Source organism: Thermobia domestica, unplaced genomic scaffold (genome assembly GCF_964235325.1).
Source record: "Thermobia domestica unplaced genomic scaffold, izTheDome1.hap1.1 HAP1_SCAFFOLD_399, whole genome shotgun sequence".
Lineage (NCBI taxonomy): Eukaryota > Metazoa > Arthropoda > Insecta > Zygentoma > Lepismatidae > Thermobia > Thermobia domestica.
The window spans coordinates 80194-103384 of NW_027656109.1; the positions used below are offsets into that span (position 1 = coordinate 80194).

At 35.2% G+C, this 23191-nt stretch overlaps 1 protein-coding gene and 1 pseudogene across 9 annotated transcripts in view; both read left to right on the forward strand.

Annotated features, from left to right (window-relative positions):
- The window catches only part of LOC145676825 (chromatin remodeling protein domino-like), a 106609-nt gene that overhangs the window by 46330 nt on the left and 37088 nt on the right, over window positions 1-23191 (forward strand). For all 9 annotated transcript variants that reach the window (XM_081747608.1, XM_081747606.1, XM_081747605.1 and 6 more), the window contains 2 exons: window positions 3131-3305; window positions 6831-7017. In XM_081747608.1, coding sequence (XP_081603734.1) covers window positions 3131-3305; window positions 6831-7017 — 362 coding nt within the window. The remainder of the gene's footprint in view (window positions 1-3130; window positions 3306-6830; window positions 7018-23191) is intronic.
- Window positions 13704-14266, forward strand: LOC145676827 (mitochondrial-processing peptidase subunit alpha pseudogene; annotated as a pseudogene).

Below are 23191 nucleotides of genomic sequence, written 5' to 3' on the forward strand. Positions count from 1 at the left end.
TGACGAAATACATGTCATCACACGTTCCGAACACAGAAATATGGAGCTGCCAGTTTCTAACATTTCTGCCTTCCCTCCGAAGCATTGGATGTTCATTGTTGTCAAGGTTTACCTCCTGCTTACCTTAGACCCTTCTTTAAATCAATGTATATCTGAAAAATCTATTGAAGACATACTTGAGAACTACCTGTTGTGAATACCCTCTACAGCTATTGACAAGTGATGAAATATGCACGTTTGGATTGTATATGCGTGGCTTTCTGTACACTGATATGAACCACCATCCACACTTTCTGGAATTCGAAATAGGGCACATTGAAATTTGGCTTTTTCGCAATTTTGGACAGTTCTAGCTCTGAAAATATGCATTTTTCGCCAGGGGTCCATATGAACTTTTTCTCTTATTTTGATGTGAGGAATCACCTTTTACAGTTTGTCGGTATAGTTCATTAACACCCTGTATAGTTAAATAAAATACAGATTTGGTGTTTCATCAGAGTATTATCAATTTTAAGTGACGGGAAAGAAAGCAGAAGTTAGCATTCATAACTTTCATTCATAATAGTGGCCCTGCGTAGCGTACTTTTAAACGCTCTTGCCTTTGGTACGAGCGGTCCCGTGTTCAGTTCCCGTGGACACACTCGGTCGGATAGGTGTAATAGCTTTTTCATGCCAACTAGCTGAACCTGCGCTCTCTACACAGCGCATCATTCACATATGAGCATGAATCTCCTTATTCCTCAAATCTGTACATGTCCCTTTACAAACACAAGTGAAAGAAGTCTTGATAAAAATTGGCAAGAGATACCATAAAAGGGACACGTACAGATTTTTGATTACTCTTTCAATATCTCTCACCGTTTTCAAGATTTGAGCCTACTTCCGGTTGGAGTTTTTAATTCATGTATGATAAGGTTTTCTTTCTTCTTGCATGCACTATGTAATAAGCAAATACATTACACACACAATTAATTATAATACCAGTGATATATGGTGTTCAGTGGACAAAACACTCCAAAAATATTCATCCTAGACTGGAGAAATGGTTATCCTTCCTTTTTAATTATTATTTCCCCATGATAGAAATGCCTGAGGCATATGCGACCCGTATATACAACAGTGTGGTGTTGGAATGTATAACACGTAGGATATAATACTTTAGATATTTTTTTTTTATTTCAACGTTTCCAGTGTACCCTAAAAAATGTAATAAAGAAATAATGGCTTTTTTTTTTAAATATTCAATTAGACTGGACAATCTACGCAAAATTTCCAATCGATCAGTGAAAACGTCATCTTTCTAGAGCCTTTAGTTTCCGAGATCTCATTGTCGAGGAAGCACAATTCACGTGCATTGATTTTAGAGAAGGCTTATTAAAATACAAAGGCTTTGAACAATAATTTTATATCATAAACTTTATGAAAAAGATATAGTTAACTAATTTAGACTATTTAAAGTACAAATACTTAAAATGTTTGTCTCTGTTAAACGTGAAATCACACACAACCGTAAAGCCAAAGTTATAAGTTGGAGCTCAGGCGCTTTTAATTGCTATTGTAGCATTTTAATAGATAGATCATCATAAATGAGGTTTTCCTCATTCCCACGAGACAAATACCAGAATAGTACCTAACAACAGTCCAAGGCCGCTTTCTTCCGTGCTCATTCCTTTCTTCCTTCCTAATTCCGTGTGCTCTGCAATCACCGAAGGATCACACTCTAATACGTGACGGGCTAATAGGGCTATAGATCCCGAAAGCCTAAAAATATAATTCTACTCCTTCATTCACAATACCTCGTTTATTCAATAAATAAGTCGTTTATTGAATAAATATGAAATAACAGTAATTCACGTGCTTGCTTCAAATATCAGACAAAATAGTACACTCCGCAAAGGATCATGAACGATTAGACAGCCCAGGATTAAATCAGTCCCATGTGAATTTGGCCTAATACACGTTGTACAGATAGGACCTACAGCTGAGATCAGATGGAAGGAGCGTACAAGGCATATACGATATATAGGAGTAAACCAACAGAAGTCAGCACTAGCGTGATATGCACCAGAAGAAAAGCATAAAATTTTGTTCAAATGTTGGTTGGTTATATGTAGATTCATCCACCGAGTATGAAGGATTATTAAGAGGCAAGCATTAGGAATAAAGTTACGTGAGACAGTGGATAGAGGGGAAACTGAAATTAGAATATTTTATTACAATAAAAGTATATAAAGTACGAATACAGTAATAATTAACAAAATTTACTATACATTTGGAAATAAAAAAACTATAAATTGTAACAATATTTTATGGTTATATGTTGAAACATAAATTTTGTAACAAATTAAAAATTAAAATTATACCATAATTCCCCAAATTAGTTCGACTTTGATGATGAAAAAAAAAGTCACTGCGTTTGAAATGACAGTTAAATAATTCACGGATGAAACGCTGAAAATTTAACTAACTTAAGTGTATAGCATATTACTTTAATATTGGTAAATCAAAAGTTTCCTCTTTAGATATTTTGCTAACTTAAGTAAATCCCGCAATACAAAGGGCAACCGAAAATTTTCCGGAATTTTGTTGTAGGGTTCTGATAGCACAATATAAGTACACATTTACTTAATTGCCTTCGGAATACACACATTTCCTCACCGCTCTGTGATTGCTGGAAGCTCCGACGAAAGGCTTATTTTTTGTATCTTTCGAAGTTCAGCTGTCGCGTTTGTTTTGATGTCTTCTACGTGACGAAACGGGTACCGATGTTGTTTTCCTTGAAGCACTGACACCGTAAACTATCTTTGGGTGTTGGCGCGTTACCCGAATTGCGAAATGCACCAGCTGATCACCACATACTCCTCCGTTTAGGTACACTACTTGTTTCGGAAAAAGTTGTTGCTTTCCTCAGCATAAACTATCAAAAAATTAACGTTTGTCTATGAAACTATGTTCCATTGATAAACTTTCTGCGAATGTAATTTTTCTTAATCCAGTAGATCTCTATACAGTTTCCCTTTTATTCTTCCGGTCGTATCAGGTAATAGAATAAGCTCGTAGTCTTGTGTAGTAATGTAAATAACATTTAACTATTGATTTTATTTTTTAATTATAAAATAATCTCTTGTAGGTTGGACGAAACCAAATGCATTCCATGTCTGTATTACGTCGTACAAGTTAGTCATTCAAGATCATCAAAGTTTCAGAAGAAAAAAATGGAAATATTTAATCCTAGACGAAGCACAAAATATCAAGAATTTTAAATCTCAGAGGTGGCAGTTGCTATTGAATTTTCAAACTCAGAGGTTTGTAGTTTAATTACTTTTTGTATATTTTACAAGAATTTATTTCTGTGTAAAAGATAAGATGCCGTTCAGACCTCATGTTAGCTGACTATTCTATCCGCTCTTAGAAACATACTTTATATAAACAAATTTGTGTGTTGTGGTACACGTATTCTCAAATTGGTTAGTAGTTTCTAATTATAAATGTTTGTTCGTGCAAGATTATTTCATTGTAATGCTTTCTAAATTTTAAAGGAATTAACGGAAATCAATTATTTATGAAAACAAAAGTACGGTAATACCAGAAGAAAGTGATCATATTTTCAGTGAATTTATCTCGTGGATGGAATTGATGGCGTGCGAGATTATAGCTTTAGTGCCAATGTTAGTTCCTAAATAAACAGGGTCGTCCTGGTGAATATATGAAATATAAAATTTTGAGGAATGGTTAGGAGATTGTTTAAAAGGATGAAGTATCTATAAACTTCACGAAATAAGTTTTAAACACAAGCAGACTGGGAAAATATCTTTGCGACAGGAAGGAAATCACTGAAGAAAATATATACATATATATATATATATAGGAAAATATATGTATGTATATATATCGACATGATAAAATGGTTTATATATGCCATTCTCCTTCAGAAGTTCAGACCGATTCAGCAGTGGAAACAACAAGTGAAGAGAGAGTGAGTGAATGAGTAGCGTTCATTCCAAGGTCGGCTTTCTCCATTTTCTTTACATTAGAATCTCCCTACCATGTAAAGTATCAGATTGAGCCTCAGTTTAGCTTTTAGGTTATTCGAGAAATTCTAGTGTCGAAAATTAGCAAGAGATCTCCGGGTTGCAACAGTGAAAGCAGAGGTAATTAAAATAGGTCAGACAGAGAGAAGGAATAGTATTCGCTAACCGCATGAGTACATGTGCGAGCTGTGTGTTCAGACAGGCGAGTTTCAGGTTGGTGACTGCACAGTATGATTCAGGTTGAGTTAAAAAAAAGCAATGCTCCATAGATTAACTACTATTCCCGCGGACATTTGACATGTTCATGGTACTATAATCAAATAACTATTAATTGACCATGATCAGCGAAAGTCACCGCGTTATGTCTGGCAATTCACCTTCAAAAATTCACAATGTTGTAATGGATACACTGACATAAAAGCTCCGTATGATTTTTATTTATTTATTTATTTGTTTTGTTTGCGCAACAGATCCATCTGTAAGTAGATTTCTACTGTGTGGTACACTGCAAGATTACCTGTTGTATATTCTGATCCTTCATGGTGGATAATGGATTTCGCGTACCATTTTACTTTTATGAGGACAGTTGAATTGGGTTCCGGACATAAGCAAACAGCCTTTGGAAGAGTTCTTTTTTCCTAGTAACTGAAGAAAGAGGAATGTGATCAGACTTCCTCCATTTAATAGTTCTGTGCGAAGTTGTAGATCCGATTCTGTTCGACTTTGTAATAAGGCTTTAGTTATTTACGGTGACTTTATGGCTTTCATTTGCCATAGAAAAAAAAAATATTTTGTTAGAAGTAATACTGTTTTCAAGTATTAATAATAGTTGAGTAATTAAGTCGCTTCTAGTTTGCCCGCAGTTAACTTCTTTTCGTGGGCGTAATTGTACATACTGTTTTGTAATTTTGGAAATTTAATCATGTACATGTTCGTATTACATCGTAGCGCATAGAGGTTTTTTTTTTTTACCAATTGCCCGCGGTGAATTTGTACAGTCCGCATCAAAAAACCTGCAACATGAGCATGTAAGTTTGTGAAACTACGCCTAGCAGCACAGGGAATGAACATAACGTCGAAGTGGCGCGAATCACGCCAGAAGAAACATCGGCGTCCTCCCCTGAACACACATTTTGGAGCAAAAGACTTCGTCGTTTTTTCAATAAACTTACATTTTCATGTTGCAGGTTTTTTGATGCGGACTGTACAATTTTGTTCGTGTATTTTAAGTGTGGATCTTAGAGTATATAGAGTGTTAGTAAGTTCTATATTTCTCTAGCCTTCTATAAGATGTGTGTGTGTGTAGAATTCTGATATGAAACCAAGAGTCACTTAGATTAAATATAAAGTAATAAAAAAAAAAAAAAAATGATGTTGTTTTTGAAGTCCCATTAATCATGCGCTAACAGAGGGTAAACGAAATAACACACGTGGTTGCCAAGAGATAGAGAGTTAGTCTTGACCATCGATCTACAGTAATACAGGCACATTGCTCATACACAGCTCGTCCAGTGTCGAAGAGAGTTGGAGGTATCGAAGCAGCTTGTTTCGTGTGACTTGAAAGTAGGTCTGTCAGCTGCCGCACAAGTTGCCGCATATGCCAGGCATTTAGAGAAAATGCCGTGAACGAATGCATTTCCAGGCATTGGTTCCAGAAATTCCGTTCGGAAGATGTGAGCCTTTTAGGTGAACCTTGCAGTGAACGACCACATGTGTTGGATTACGAGGCACTGAAAACAGCCATCGAGGACAGTGGTTTAACATGTGATGAACTTGCATAAAGGTTGTTTATTTGCGTCAGCAAACACCACTACCGTAACCACGAAAGGTTATGCTCTCTGTATGATGGAATTGTTAGCAAGGGGTGCATTTGATCTCCTTCCACCTCGTCAGACTACCCCTGCTGACCTCTCTCTCAGCATTTGCAAATGGTGCGACATTTATTGCGGCAGAACGAGCCGGCATTAATGAATAGCAAGGGTGTGCTGTTCCTGTACGATCACGTCAATGCCAGCACATGTAGCAAAGGATCCGGGAGACCCTTTAGCAACTTGGCTTGAAAAACTTTGACGTGCACCATATTCACTTACAGATTATCACCTGTTTCACTTTCTCGACAACTACCTCCGTGGGGCATCCTTCACAAATAAGGGAAACCTGTGGAACGCACTGACGGACTTCTTTGCATCACTGACCGGTGAGCTTTCTCACCAGGATATTGTGCAACTGCAGGAACTTTCGCAAAAGGTGCTGGATGCTGATAGAAATTATTTCAAAACCTAAAGGTACCTACCGCCCACTGTATTACTCTTGATCACTGCTGTAGAACGGCAAGAACTTTTTTCGTTTCCTTGTATGTACAAAGTTGTCAGATATGATCAATCCTAGTTAATTTGTACATTTAAAATAATCTTCGATGATGAGCAACAAATGCTTGAAAGTCGAGATGTATCTTGGCTATGTGTAAAATTTGAGGCATTTGTCTGAGAAGATTTCACGTAGAATTTCCAATTTATTTGTTTCAGGGCATGGTTTTGTTAACTTTTTCCTGTTAATGTTACACTGAAAACTTCTTTGTTCCTTCATTGCTACTGGAAGTTAATGCAGTGGGTTAGTAAGTTTGAAATACATGGATCAGTTTTGAATATGATTTATTTTGAAAGGTATTTCAGAATTAGTACCGTTCACTTGTTTGAAAGCATTGAGTTGTGCGTACATTAGTAAGGAAGTGAAATAAAATTTATTATTTTTAAATCTGAGAATTATGATGTTTGAAAGAATGTTTTTCGTGTTATACAGGCGACTGTTGTTGACCGGCACACCACTACAAAACAGTTTGATGGAGCTGTGGTCGTTGATGCACTTTCTGATGCCAAATGTCTTTCAATCTCATCGTGAATTCAAAGAATGGTTTTCGAATCCTGTTACGGGGATGATTGAAGGAAATTCGGAGTATAATGACAGTATTATCAAACGTTTACATAAGGTAAGTAATCAAATGTTCGACTGAAGCATTGTTGAAGTAGTTTATTATTATTATTGTATTTATTTGCGTTATAATGAAATAGAAACTCTCCAATGATTTGTACCCGTAGAAACTCGAGAATGGTTAAAGGTACAGTCATGTCCAAAATCATTGTCACATATTTATAACAGTCCTCTTGTGGAAATATAATTCGATAATGGTTTAGCAGGGCACTTTTAATACAATTATTATGTGTATAATCGGGAAATATATATATTTGTGGTAAACTTCATAGGAAAAGAATTATAAATATGATTATTACATTGAGGAAAATAAAATGTTGTTAAATGGATAAGAAAGATGTTTTTCGTTATATTGTTCTTATTTACTTTTCTTTTGACATGAAATTTACCACGTACATGTCTTTGCCGATTATACACACATCAACATTATAAGAAATACTGGGTAGTTATCAAATTATATTCCTACAACAACATACGTATAGACATGGGACAATCATTTTGGATATGACTGTACATTTTAGAATCGAGTAGCCGAAGGCCTAGATAAGTACGGCAGGTATATATATATATATATATATATATATATATATATATATAACTATGGCCTATGGAACCCGGAGATTCAATGCCGCGTTCACAAAAGCTCTCCACTGACTTCTATCCTTAGCTAACTGCATCCAGTTTCTACTCTGTATTCCAATCTCTGCGAGACCCATCTTAATATTGTCCTCCCATCTGCGCCTAGGTCTTCCTAATGGTCTTTTTCCGATTGGTCTTCCAGTCAAGACTTTGAAAGCGTCTCTACTTTCTTCCATTCTAGCTACATGACCCGCCCATCTAAGCCTCCTAGACTTGACGACCCTAACAATGTTGGGTGAACCATATAAATTATGTAGTTCCTCGTTATGAAGTTTCCGCCATTCCCCATTCCCGTTCCTCTTGGGTCCGAATATTCGTCTCAGGATCTTGTTCTCAAATACTTTCAGTCTATGTTCTTCCCTCAGAGTAAGTGACCATGTTTCGCAGCCATACAGAACTACAGGCATGATTATCGTTTTGTATATTTTAAGTTTCAAATTCCTCGACAGAATTCGCGACAACAAGAGATTTTGAACCGAATAGTAACACGAATTCCCTGCTTTTAGTCGACATTTTTCTCCGTGAATATGATTTTCTTCTGTTAATATTGATCCTAGATATTTGAAAGTATCCACTTTATCAAAAGTATTATTTAATATTTTAACGCATCCATAATTTGCTGTATTCCGGTCCCGACGCACTTCCATGTATTTAGTTTTCTCTGCATTTACTTCTAAACCCATGTCCCTGTAAGCGTTTAATAAGATCTCTGCATTTCTTTCTATTGTTCTCCGATCATCACCTATTAAATTTACGTCATCAGCATATGCCATAACCTGGTGAATACCGTTCAACTGTAATAGTCCAAGAGCCCAGACACATTTATTTAACCCAACGAGGCCAAAAGGTTTGAAAGTCGATTCTAATGGGAAAAAGTCTCAGGAATTCGAAAATGTAACTCTTACAACTGTAAACCAGTCACGATACGAGCTACAGGGTGTTTAAGAAGTAAAAGTGTTACAATTGTAAGATTTCACCTCATATAATTTAAAAAATAATAACTTCATTATCGTTCAAGATAGAAACTTCTTTCTTGCTTTATTTCCGAGAATATACTCCAGATCTCAATCTCAATAGTAAAAACTTTCTTTATATGGCCGCCATTTTAAAATATGGCACCTGAAAACGGAAAAAGTCATTTCTGAACTACAATTCTTGTGTTTCAGGACTAATAACTAGGAAACAACTATGTTTTCGAAAACAACTTGAAGTAAATTTAATTAAGCATTTTAAGAGCTTGCAAATGACACCTATATCATTGCTATATCTTTAAAAATAATTGAGCTAATTATTTTTATGTAGTGTTATGTGTATTTGTTTTTAACTTAAATGTGAAAAGTTTTAGGAGATTTATAGCAAGAGTCCATACACATTTATTTAACCTAAGGACACCAAAAGGTTTGAAAATCGAATACAATGTAAAAACGTCTTAGGAATTCAAAAATGTTACTCTTACAACTGTAAACCAGCCATAATTCGCGCTACAGGGTGTTTAAAAAGTTAAAATATTAAAAAATGACGCTCTAAGAGCATTTATTTAGCGCAAACTGTTACTTGAAACTGTAAAAGTAATTCCTAATAGAGTCATGTTTCAAAATGCTAATAATATTATTTTTACACAATATTTAAATTTTTGTGTTATACAGGGTGGTTCGAAACTGGCCATTTTAATACAAATTCTAATAAATACCGAAATTAACTGTAGGATCATACAAGAGTATACATATTGAAACTGTTGACAAACACGTGTTAAAGCAATTGACAGACTTGTAATTTTTTTTTCTTAATTTTCATCACTTTCACTTTTAATATCTTCCTCCCTGGAAGATCCACTCTGAACTTCTTCGTCTGTATCATAGTCACAATCATCATGTTCTGCTGAAAACTGGTGTAGTATGTTTTGAGGAATTTGTTCGCCCTCAAACCACACAAATTCATAATTTCCTTCAATTATACACCAAGCATTGTCTTCAGCCTAAAGAGAACAGGCTTCTGGATGTTGGTATTTTCCCATAAACTTGCAACATAATTTGCTCTTTTTATTTTTTGCATTAAGACTGGTAGTGATGGTGGAATAGAACTCTGATCAACTCCTTTTATGTTACCCAGAGGGTTTTTACCTTTGTCAGGACCATACTTTCTTACAAATAAATCGAATCGTGCTTTGTTAACAGAAGTACACCTAGGTAATGAATACATGGAGCATACAAAATGTTCTAAATTTCTGATAACGTCATCACTGATGTCCTGCGAATTTCCTAGAGTGGCGAAAGTTTGCTTAAAACAATTTGAAGCTTCCAGTATGCGCATGGGCAGAATTTTACCTTTTCTCATAAAATATGCAGTATAGTCACATCCTGTAAAAGCATGGAATGATGGAAGAGCATTACAAAGATCAGGTCCAAGTATGTTGGCAATGGCACTAGTATCTATGTACCTTCTTGTGTTGTTATTGCTGTTTCCCGCATCTAACCAGATGTAACCTTCAAGATGTTTTTGATGAAACAACAGCAGGACACAAACATCTGCGTCTGACGAGCGCACAATTATATTGGGTTTCTGTAGTTCTTTGCATACATACACTGCATGCCAAATAAGCCTCGTATCAGTCTCTTCATGTTGGCACAACAATGTTGGCTTAATGATGTTAGTTACTACTCCATTGTTGGAAGAAAACTCGTAACATGTGTCTTGTATTGCTAGATAGAGAATATGGTTTTCAAGGATTGTAGCATACTGATTTTTCCCCCACTCCATACATAGAAATGTAAACAGTGATTCCTTAAAATGTGATGTTCTTAAATCTCGCTGAAAATCTTTTGGTCGTGTTTGCTGTCCACCGGTTACAGAAAATAATGAAGAGCACGAGCCTCTATTTATTCTTTCTACATCCTTAAGGGAAGGACTTTGATATGTGTCACAAATGAAGTGTACGCAAGGTGCTAATTGACACAGACGAATCAACAGTACCTTGGCAATCTCAGAATATTCCAGATCAATATTTGCAGTTGGAATATATGTTTACATATCCTCTGACACCAGTGCCTCTTACATTAGCCCAATGTGATGGATCATTGAACAAAACAGACAAATCAAACTTGGTTCATTATCTTGAGAAAAAGTACGAAAGCAAGCCTCCCATCCACATTGATGTGTGTCTTTTAGATGCAATGTTTTTATTCATTCTCAGACTAATTTACCATTAACGTATTCTGAGATTGCCAAGGTATTGTTGATTCGTCTGTGTCAATTAGTACCTTGCGTACACTTCATTTGTGACACATATCGAAGTCCTTCCCTTAAGGATGTAGAAAGAATAAATAGAGGCTCGTGCTCTTCATTATTTTCTGTAACCGGTGGACAGCAAACACGACCAAAAGATTTTCAGCGAGATTTAAGAACATCACATTTTAAGGAATCACTGTTTACATTTCTATGTATGGAGTGGGGGAAAAATCAGTATGCTACAATCCTTGAAAACCATATTCTCTATCTAGCAATACAAGACACATGTTACGAGTTTTCTTCCAACAATGGAGTAGTAACTAACATCATTAAGCCAACATTGTTGTGCCAACATGAAGAGACTGATACGAGGCTTATTTGGCATGCAGTGTATGTATGCAAAGAACTACAGAAACCCAATATAATTGTGCGCTCGTCAGACGCAGATGTTTGTGTCCTGCTGTTGTTTCATCAAAAACATCTTGAAGGTTACATCTGGTTAGATGCGGGAAACAGCAATAACAACACAAGAAGGTACATAGATACTAGTGCCATTGCCAACATACTTGGACCTGATCTTTGTAATGCTCTTCCATCATTCCATGCTTTTACAGGATGTGACTATACTGCATATTTTATGAGAAAAGGTAAAATTCTGCCCATGCGCATACTGGAAGCTTCAAATTGTTTTAAGCAAACTTTCGCCACTCTAGGAAATTCGCAGGACATCAGTGATGACGTTATCAGAAATTTAGAACATTTTGTATGCTCCATGTATTCATTACCTAGGTGTACTTCTGTTAACAAAGCACGATTCGATTTATTTGTAAGAAAGTATGGTCCTGACAAAGGTAAAAACCCTCTGGGTAACATAAAAGGAGTTGATCAGAGTTCTATTCCACCATCACTACCAGTCTTAATGCAAAAAATAAAAAGAGCAAATTATGTTGCAAGTTTATGGGAAAATACCAACATCCAGAAGCCTGTTCTCTTTAGGCTGAAGACAATGCTTGGTGTATAATTGAAGGAAATTATGAATTTGTGTGGTTTGAGGGCGAACAAATTCCTCAAAACATACTACACCAGTTTTCAGCAGAACATGATGATTGTGACTATGATACAGACGAAGAAGTTCAGAGTGGATCTTCCAGGGAGGAAGATATTAAAAGTGAAAGTGATGAAAATTAAGAAAAAAAAATTACAAGTCTGTCAATTGCTTTAACACATGTTTGTCAACAGTTTCAATATGTATACTCTTGTATGATCCTACAGTTAATTTCGGTATTTATTAGAATTTGTATTAAAATAGCCGTTTCGAACCACCCTGTATAACACAAAAAGTTAAATATTGTGTAAAAATAATATTATAAGCATTTTGAAACATGACTCTATTAGGAATTACTTTTACAGTTTCAAGTAACAGTTTGCGCTAAATAAATACTCTTAGAGCGTCATTTTTAATATTTTAACTTTTTAAACACCCTGTAGCGCGAATTATGGCTGGTTTACAGTTGTAAGAGTAACATTTTTGAATTCCTAAGACGTTTTTACATTGTATTCGATTTTCAAACCTTTTGGCGTCCTTAGGTTAAATAAATGTGTATGGACTCTTGCTATAAATCTCCTAAAACTTTTCACATTTAAGTTAAAAACAAATACACATAACACTACATAAAATTAATTAGCTCAATTATTTTTAAAGATATAGCAATGATATAGGTGTCATTTGCAAGCTCTTAAAATGCTTAATTAAATTTACTTCAAGTAATTTTCGAAAACATAGTTGTTTCCTAGTTATTAGTCCTGAAACACAAGAATTGTAGTTCAGAAATGACTTTTTCCGTTTTCAGGTGCCATATTTTAAAATGGCGGCCATATAAAGAAAGTTTTTACTATTGAGATTGAGATCTGGAGTATATTCTCGGAAATAAAGCAAGAAAGAAGTTTCTATCTTGAACGATAATGAAGTTATTATTTTTTAAATTATATGAGGTGAAATCTTACAATTGTAACACTTTTACTTCTTAAACACCCTGTAGCTCGTATCGTGACTGGTTTACAGTTGTAAGAGTTACATTTTCGAATTCCTGAGACTTTTTCCCATTAGAATCGACTTTCAAACCTTTTGGCCTCGTTGGGTTAAATAAATGTGTCTGGGCTCTTGCTCTATAAGCCCTGGTTGCTATCTTTGATTTTCCTTATAGCGTATTCCAAAACGAAGTTAAATAATAATGGCGACAACGCATCTCGTTCTTTCAGGCCATTTTCGACGTGAAAGCTCGTGGACAAAAATTTTCCTACCCGGACTTTACTTGGGGATTCATTTAAACATATCTTAATTAATCTAATTAGCTTTCTCGGTATTCCAAGTTCTGCAAGAACGTTGTATAATGTTTCTCTCCTAACCGAGTCGTACGCCTTTCTAAAATCAATAAATAGTTGATGTACCGGGGTATTGTATTCCCACTTTTTATAAAAGAAGCGTTTGATAAATCTGTGGCTGAGTCCTTACCTTTACATTTGCCGGCCGTCGAAGTACACTATGGACTGCTGCATCGTCTACCATGTTCTCAATTCAACTTCATCCTTTTCAGAGATCCAAAGACCTGGCTCGTGGAATTCGATTCACATCTAATATCGTGCTTGACACAAACTCCTATTTTGCCACATTAGAGAAGTCTTTATTTTTTTTAGAAGACACATAAATGTTGGAAAAATGATATACGAAAGTGTATCGAGCTAAAAGGAGACTGTTTTGAAACACAAATTAATTTTCAGAGCGAGAGTACTTTCGTTTGAAAGTCACTTATGAAACGCCGTAGTTGTAATCGCTACCGGCAATGGTAGTAGCTGGTGTTGGTGTAGAACACAAAGCATTAGTCGACAGTGTACAAAGATACTTCGTGGAAGAAAAACCTATCTGGGAGATGGACAAAAGCCTAGTTGGTCCTGTAAGAAATATAGAAGTGGATCGCTCCGTAGCTCAATATACAGGAGGGCTAATACAGGAGGAATGTGATATTCCTTTATACGCTGGTCCATCTGGCCTTCCAGAACTTGCTCATGTGGTTGTTGGGCTCGAAGGTTGCTCTCATCAGGACCCAGATTTCATTGCAGTTTGTACCCTAAATATGATGATGGGTGGAGGTGGCTCATTCAGTGCTGGAGGACCAGGCAAAGGAATGTACACACGATTATACACTAATGTTCTTAATAGGTATCATTGGATGTATAACGCCACTGCGTATAATCATGCATATACTGATACAGGACTGTTTTGCATCCACGCAAGTGCACCTCCAACGCATATGCGAGAGCTAGTAGAAGTAGTCGTCAAGGAACTTGTAACAAAGTGGCGACCCTTAACCAAGGATAATTATTAACTTCGCTGTAGTATGTAATACTGGTGTGAGATTCTGTAATTACAGTGGGGATAATTGTGGTAGATATTGGAGATGCGTGACCCAATTACTATGTAAAAAAAAAAAATGAGTGAAGTATCAGTGAGACGACATGAACCAGAAAAGTACAGTTGTTGTGATAGCAGTAGTGCTAAAGACAATGTAGCTATTTGTTGTGAAAGCTGTGACCAGTGGTTCCATATAAAATGTTTGAATATGTCATCAGCTGAATTAGAGATTCTAAGACAATCGGAGGACAAATGGTATTGTGTTACATGTAAAATGCAAGGAAATAGAGAAGTAAATACTGAAATGAATGTACAGGCTGAAATCAATGCTGTTGTAGGTCAGGATGACATTGTTGTTACTGGTAGAAAAGAAAAGCCAAAAAAATGTCCCAGAAATCGAAATAGGGGGTGGTCCTCTTTTAGATAAGTTAACAACGATTATTGCAGGGTTGAGATTAGATATGTCCTCATTTAGAGCAGAAATAGCGACAAATATAAGTGACTTAAAAACAGAAATGTCATCTATCAGAACGGAAATTAGTAATGAAATGACAACTAATATAGGTGAATTAAAATCAGAAATGTCAAGGATGAGTAATGACATTGTATTTCTGAAAGAATCATTTTCTTCTATGAAAACCGAATTAAAGAATGAAGTGGTAACTGAGTTCGCTACTAACGGAACAGAAATAAGAGCTATGGGGTCACAATTAACTGATAGTATTGGACACACAGATACCCAAGTAGTCAAAAATTTTTGTGGCGTCTTAGATGAAACAAATAGTAGTTTACAAACAAATGACATGGCTGCGTTAGAAGCGCCTGAGTTTAGGTCTCATATCTATGTTGTTAATAATAATAATTTAACGGATGAGGCTGATTACAATGATGTAGAAGTAGTGATAGATTTAGTTTGTAGTAGTAGATGTAAGTTGATAGGTGTTAATAAATATTTGTTAAAAGAACCCCAAAGTTTGTATAGCTCTTTAATGTATGCTTATTATGAAAAAGATCTATATAATAAGGTGGCGAATGTTAGTCGAATAGATACTGTAAAATTTCGTATAAGAAATGATGATCTTGAGATTTTCTCCTGTATTTGTGATAAAAGAAGAATGATTGAATTTAGAAACCAGAGAAAAGGGATAGAGAAACCTAACCGAATAACGAGTAGGGATTTCAACTTAAAGAGATTGAAAGTGTTTATATGGTTGATAGGAAACTGCTCTAGCCAGGGTCGAAGACATATGATAACTAAAAACCACTGCTGGAAGTGGCTAGAAGCACTTCATAGGATTAGACAGGCTAGAATCTCACCGCCTGTATTAGCTCCCCCAATGTGAAATTGTAGACGTGGATTTTCGCTTGTTTTGTTCTTGTTATGGTTCTACTGGTTCATTAAGTTACGTTTTGTGGTTCTATAGTTACTGTAGAGTGTAAAGGATTATATGTATGCGATAATAAGAGGGTTTAGAAACTTATATTTAAAAAAAAAATTTTTTTTTGGTGGCCTTATCTAATCTGAAAACAAAATTTGTAAAAGAGCAACAAGCTGAAGAAACCCAGAAGTTGTATGAATTAAATGAGAGAACAACGAACACGGTGAAAGTATTAGAAAGGGACATAGTTGATGCATATCGACATGGGCGCGATTTATGCTAAAGAAATACTGAAAGTTTAAAGACTTTAGTGTATGATCACCTAAATAAAAATAATTCAGATCAGTCGAGCCCCATTGACCAGAATTTAATTGGAAAAACATCGAAGCCGGTTAGAACCGAGAATAACATGTCTAATGAAAACAATGAGACTCCGGTATTCATGTTAGATGGGACGCGAATTAACCGAGAAGAAAACGTCGTACACATAAATCTATCTTCATCATCTGACTCTGATGAAGAGAGAAATAAATATAAAAATAAAAATAAACGGCTTAGGAATAAAACCGGTAGAAAGAGGACGTCGTGTCGCGAACCGTGCGTCATGCAATGTAAAAAGGCAGACATAGTTGTAAATGATAATGTAGAAATGGAAACTTCAGATCTAGATAAGACAAGTAAACAATGGGAAAACAGTCCCTCATACAAAATGGGTGCGGGATCTTACCTGCGCGAATTACATCACTTTCCACGGTTTGACGGACAGCTAACTCAGGGAGTGGCACAAATTTTTTTAGATGATTTGATGCAGACAATGAATATGTATGTATTAACCGATAGGGACCGCCTATATATAATTGCAAGATGTTTAGAAAAGTCAGCTAAGATTTGGTATAGAAGCGTAGTAAATCAAATCAAAACATTTCAAGATTTTGTCAGATTATTCAAATTACAGTACATATCGGAGCGAATGGAGAGAGCACAAAAGCGCCATCTCTATTCGTTGCGGTATGACAAAAGTAAACACTCTTCCTTGTTGGGATTCGTTCGGCATATTGTAGAGAAGTATAACTCCATTGTGACATCGCCTTCTGATCAGGAATTAAAGGATCTAATATTAGATTGTCTTCCAAGCGAAGAATCGAAAATTTTAAAGTTAGGATCGGTCACTACCGTGCAGGATCTAATACTAAGGATAGCGGAATTAGAATGTAATCCCAATTCTTGTCCAGATTTCAGTGGTGTAAAATTTCAGAATAGGAAACCACAAATAAGGAAGACTTTTATTTCGCAGTCTAACTCGACTCGAATTGATAATGCTGTTCAAACAGAACCGATGAAAAATGAAACTTCAGAGAACGAGAACCATTTTCGAACTTTAACTAATCAAAATTTTAGAAACAATAATGGACGACAACGTCAAAATTGGAGGAGGAATCGGAATGTGAAATCAAGCTGGGGGACGAATGGAGTTAACAAATTTAGACCTATGAATGGAGTCCAACCTTACCCTTTAGTGTATGGAAATGGACCAGTCCCTTATGCTGTATCTGGAATGTATAATTTGAAACCATCATATGGCCAATGTCCTCCGGTTCCTATATTTAGTTCTCCTTTCTCTCCTAACATGCCGGTGGTAACTTCGGTTACTTCAGCATTACACCCGCCGTATCCTTCTGTTACTGCCGAGTCGATGAATAATAATAGTACTTCTACGTTTATGAACAACTCCGTTCCTGTTTCGCAGAACATCAAATACGTCATATCTTGATTTCTCCATACAACCCAATGTTCGCATCGAGAATTGAACCGAATAGTAAGATTGTTGTGCAGCAATAATCATTCAAAATGGAAAACGGTGTTGAAGACTGCACAAGACTTACTTAATTATTCATATAATAGTGCCATTGATTGTACGCCTGCTGAATTATTTATTTCTTTTTCGGCTGTTGACAGATTTAGGGAAAAATTTCCTTGGCCTCCGGAATTGCAGAATATGGAGAATTCAAGACGTCATATTCAGGTTGAACCAAGATTGTTTTCGAAAAGAAAAAGAAAATTACAAAATAACGTGGTAGAAATTAAAGAAGGAAATTTAGTAATGGTTCGAACACATTTTCTATCTGATGCGTTCAAAAGAATTACTCACAAGTACATGCCTGTTTATACCGGGCCTTATGTTGCTACAAAAGTGCATCATAACTCTGTTTCGTTAAAAGATTTAAAGGGGAGAGAAGTACCTACACAAAATTTACAAAATGTGAAACCTTTCAATTGTTCTAATGAAAAACGGGAGGAGCTGTTAAAAGATTTTAAATAGTTATATATATAAAAAAAATTTTTTTGCTGAATTTTTTTTTTTTTACAGGCCACTGGGAAAAATGTAACGTACCGGTTTGCCGGTAGCGATTACATTATATTAATACCGGTATGCATATATTGAAACTCGTTACATGTTTGATGGCTCCCGTATTGTGCATTTGTGCCATTTTATTTTATTATTGTTATGTTCGTGTGTTTGTGTTAATTACATAGGTTAGTTGTTGTTAGGTCGGTTTGGCACACCTTGGCAAACCTTTGCTTTCTCTGATATTTCGTAATTATATAGATATAGGCTATTATTCTATATCTGAGCACACGTTTGACTTGTAAAACCTATATTGTTAGGCGGAATATAATTATGTATAAATAAATTAACCGGTGTCACAATGTGCATTGTGCTGACGAAGAACTACATTACGGTAATACAAATATAATTACGATAATAATAATGAAACATTACCAGTACACTTCAAAATCATATTAAATGGTTGAATAGAAAAAGGGGGATTTGTATTACACACTTTATTAATTTGAAAATTGTAGTATTGTTACTCACCAAGATTTTCAATCCAAAATTCTTGTATTTTTATAAGTAAGCATCAATAGAGCATTAAGCCTAGCGTTAGGCCTAATAATAATGACAATTCAGTGAAGCTTTAGTGAAGTTTTCTGCTGGGTACTACCAAACTCAATTGATTAATAATATCTTCTATATATATAAAAGAGAACGCACAAAATCCTTTGTCCGCTCATCACGCTAATACGGCTGAACCGATTTCTTTCATTTTTGGGGGGTTGTTAGGATTTGGACCCTAGATGGTTTTTATCATATCACTTTAATTTTCAATTACCAGTGTCTTGAGATAATTGACCAATCAGGTGTCCATACGTAAAAAAAATCCTTTGTCCGCTCATCACGCTAATACGGCTGAACCGATTTCTTTCATTTTTGGGGGGTTGTTAGGATGTGGACCCTAGATGGTTTTTATCATATCACTTTAATTTTGAATTACCAGTGTCTTGAGATAATTGAACATTCAGGTGTCCATACGTACAAATCCTTTGTTATTAGTTCATCATAGGTATAAAAATAAACGTATTTATATGCAACCCGCATGACCCTGTGACTCGGCGGGTTAACATAACTGACAGGCGCTATAAATCACTTGAAAGCGAAAAAGTAAAAATTATCTAAGTAACAAAGTTTATTGCGTTCCGGGATGACCGCAGCGAAGCGGGGCGGGTTGGGGTGACCGCAGCGAAGCGGGGCGGGTTAACATAAATGACAGGCGATATAATGTTAACATTAGTGCAATCTTCTATGGTTTTTATCATATCACTTGAAAGCGAAAAAGTAAAAATTATCTAAGTAACAAAGTTTATTGCGTTCCGGGGTGACCGCAGCGAAGCGGGGTGAACGCTGCTAGTTAGAAGTATTAGGATTATATTTATAAACAGTAAAATCACTAAATTGGAAGAAAGCAAACATAATTCTAATGATAGTTGTTGATATACTGATTTTTCTAAATTAATGCAATTAACTATAGTGTGAATTAATTATACATAAAATAGGCAATGCACGAGTAGTTAGGTATAGAAGAAGAAGAAGAAGAAGAAAGTAACACACCAGCAGGAAAAGTGGGTGAGAGAACTCGATGTCGAAAATTTAGTATATTACGAAATTATTGGATTTGTGCCATTAACCTATATACAAAAAGTGATCTGGGAATAACCTTAATAGTCTCTTTCGGTTGCCGAGTTCTCACAAAATTTTTATTTAACCTTTTCTGATCCACCCCCGCTGGTCATTAATGTTTGCAAATCGCCATGATGGAAGCAAACATATAACCTCAGTTTGAGAAGACGGGTGACGGCCGAGATTCCCGGCTTTTGGAGAAGGGAAAGTGGGCTGTTATCGGGCTCCTTAAGACTGTAAGTAGTTGTACCTGGCTTCCAGGTAACCTGATTTTTCTTATTTTGAACAATCACATTGACATGGAGATAAAAGTTCGTCTTCCAAGATGGCGTCGGTGACGTAGGAGTGTATTGTGGAATTCAACAGTTGTTTGGAAATTTTTATAAAAACTAATAACTCTTGGAAGTAATCTTGCGAGAAATGATCAATATAAGTACTATGGATAGCTAAATTTCCTTTGCGTTACGCATCTCACTTATCTGCCATAAATGTCTCCACGTTACTATTAATCTTTACAGTCAATTCAAAATTTTGCATGATAGAATGAATCTTAAGTCGGAATGCATTTAAATATAAGCGAATTTACCCTTATTGCGTATTCGGTACATGTTCTTAGTTACTGTAAACTCACGGTATGATTAGCTTAGCTCCGGAATATTTTATGAAGGTTGATTTCACCTTGTGGCTCTTAGATTTATATGACTGACAAACTAATGAATTGATCCACCACATTAGTATGAATTTTCTTGCATGTTGTAAAAAGAAAAAGTAAATAAATAAAACAATAACGTTCCATATTAGTATTGAGAATATCCTGTCACGTACTTACGTTTCTTATCATCAATCATACCATATGTACATAATTCGCTGTCCATTATTTTTTTTCCCTTTTTTTCCTTTCTTTTCTTTGTAGTGCATAAATAAAATATTTAATGTGTTGTCCGAGGGCGGGCTAAATGCTTAAGCCATATCTGATATATGCTACAGTTTTAGAACTCAGTTGGAGTTATACAGTAGCAACACAGATTGGAGGACATTGTAGAATGTGAGTGACAGTTAGATAATTATGTCTTCAGAAATGGAACGTTCAGTTTTTTTCATAGATAATTAAAAAGGGGATGGATCAATATTTGGTAGATTTTTTTTTTTTTCCTTTTCTTGTCTGTAAAACCAGTCATGATACGAATTTAGTCGGAGAGCAATTATTGTAAAGTTCCGTAGTTGGCTACTCAAGATCAATCCTTGTCTGATATATTGTAACTAATGTACCGATTCGCTGAAACTGTCTTGTGATTATCAAATATATCAATTGAAGTATCGATATGCAACTTTATGAAACTGTTATGAGATACAATTGTCTTAAGTTATTAATCAAACTGGATGTTTTTTTTTTTTTTTTTTTTCAAACTTGTCTCCGTTTTGTAATGATAAACCGACCTAAAATAATAAAATTGTTATCCTAACTTGAGCTTATGATTTCGAATAAACTAATTTGTTAAATAGCAATGTGAACAGTGATACATATAGAGGTTGTAATAATACGGAATCTTACTGCTGGTTTACTGCTTAAGCAAGAACCTAAATGTCATTTTCTAGAACCGAGTCAGTTGTGCGTTATTTCGTTGGAACAAAGCAGTATTACAGAACTTAGCTTTTTTTTTTCTTTCTTTCTTTATTACCTATTCAAAATTTGTAAATTATCATAGTGTATAATATTTAGAAATACTCATCACTCTGTTTTATTGGATTTTAAGAATCTTTAACGAAGTGGTAACCCAATTCAGGAATTTTGATTTATTTTCGAGATTTTCTCATTCCTGGAAAAGAGCGTGTTACATAGTGATATTGTATCAGTGTAAGTACAATGATATCCCCCTATGGCACTATAATTTTGAACTTTGTGTTTCTGTAAAAGAAAGGAAAAAACTTAATATGTGAAGAAAGTTCAAATCTCACTAAAACTGTAATAAAGGATGTAGAAGAGAGAAGCAATGAGACCTCATATACCACAACAAATTTTGGAAATTTCGTGTATTAATCGTAAGAACTTTAAATTCTGAGGTCGGAAGGTAGCAACATATAGTATAAAGAGGAGTGGAATTTGTAGATTTTAAAACTGTTGGCTTCCTCAGTGGTAATATTGTATATTGTCTGGTCCACCGTAGTTTTAATCTATACATATTTACTACTAGCATCAATTACCCTCTTCGCTGGGTTAAATTAGTCCCTTTTTACTATTACTATAACACACTCTAATATCGGCCTTTTTGGTCATTTTTATATTTCTTCCCCTTCGTCTCCCTCATGCTATGTGGCTGAATTTGGATTTGAACGGCATCGGAAGTGTCACTGTTCATCACAGCGACCCAAAAAACTGTGGATTCGGCACTAATATCGGTCATTTTCGATGATTTTATATATCCCCCTCCCCCATGTTGCAGGGCACGGTATCAGAAGTGTCACTGTTCTCATCGACTCCGAAAACTATGAATTCGACACTGATATTGGTTATTTACGATCATACATATAAATCCCTCCCCTAAGTTACATTGTCAAAGTGATATAATAAAAACTATCCAGGTCCGAACATCATCTATGTTGAAAATTTGATCGAGATCGGTCGGGTAGTTCAAGGAGTATGAAGTCACAAACATAGTCAATTTTATAATACAGGTCATAATACAGATCTTCCATTTTGTATTTTGTATTTTTGTTTATTCATTTACACTATTATATATATATATATATATATATATATATATATATATATATATATATATATATATATATATATTTCTTTACCGAACTGACCAACTCCGATGAGTTTAATCTTCCTCTATCAAATTTTTTCCCAATATGGCGCCAGACCTGACTTTTTTTTTCTACATCTTTATTTTTGATGAAGCTTCTAAGAAATCACTACTAGAACGTAAGAAATAGTTATTTAAATTAGCTTTATTCACCTTTATGTTGCTTACAACATTCAAATAATTAGTACCTTACGTTTCGAATAGGAATGTCGATGCATGATTGAATCAAGACCTTGTTCTATTGATGAAGGATAATCTGATTGTTACTCGAAATATGTAGAAAGAGATACTATTTTTTTGGCTATTATAACGAATATGGAGTTGATTAAAATGTAAGTTAATTTAGTCGGATAATTATTATTGAGACGAGCACGCCATTTTCTCTTTTTGAGTTGATGGTGCTAAATGTCTCATAGACAAATGTTAGCTTCTTAAAATTCTGTCTGGGAAAGTGTTTATTTTCCATGGCTTGCACAAGAGCTGAACACTTGTCTTTTAGGATAGAAGACGGGCGTAATATCGTCGTATGAGAACAAAAGAAACGTAACTCCAAAAATTTAGAGTTCTGAAAGCCACTTTGTGTCATTGAACCTGACTTTGTCATGCCTTGTTTGCTATTCAATAATGTGTTTACCATCTTATTAAAACATTTGTTTAAAAAAATCCCTCCTGTAAATCTACAAAAATGGAGT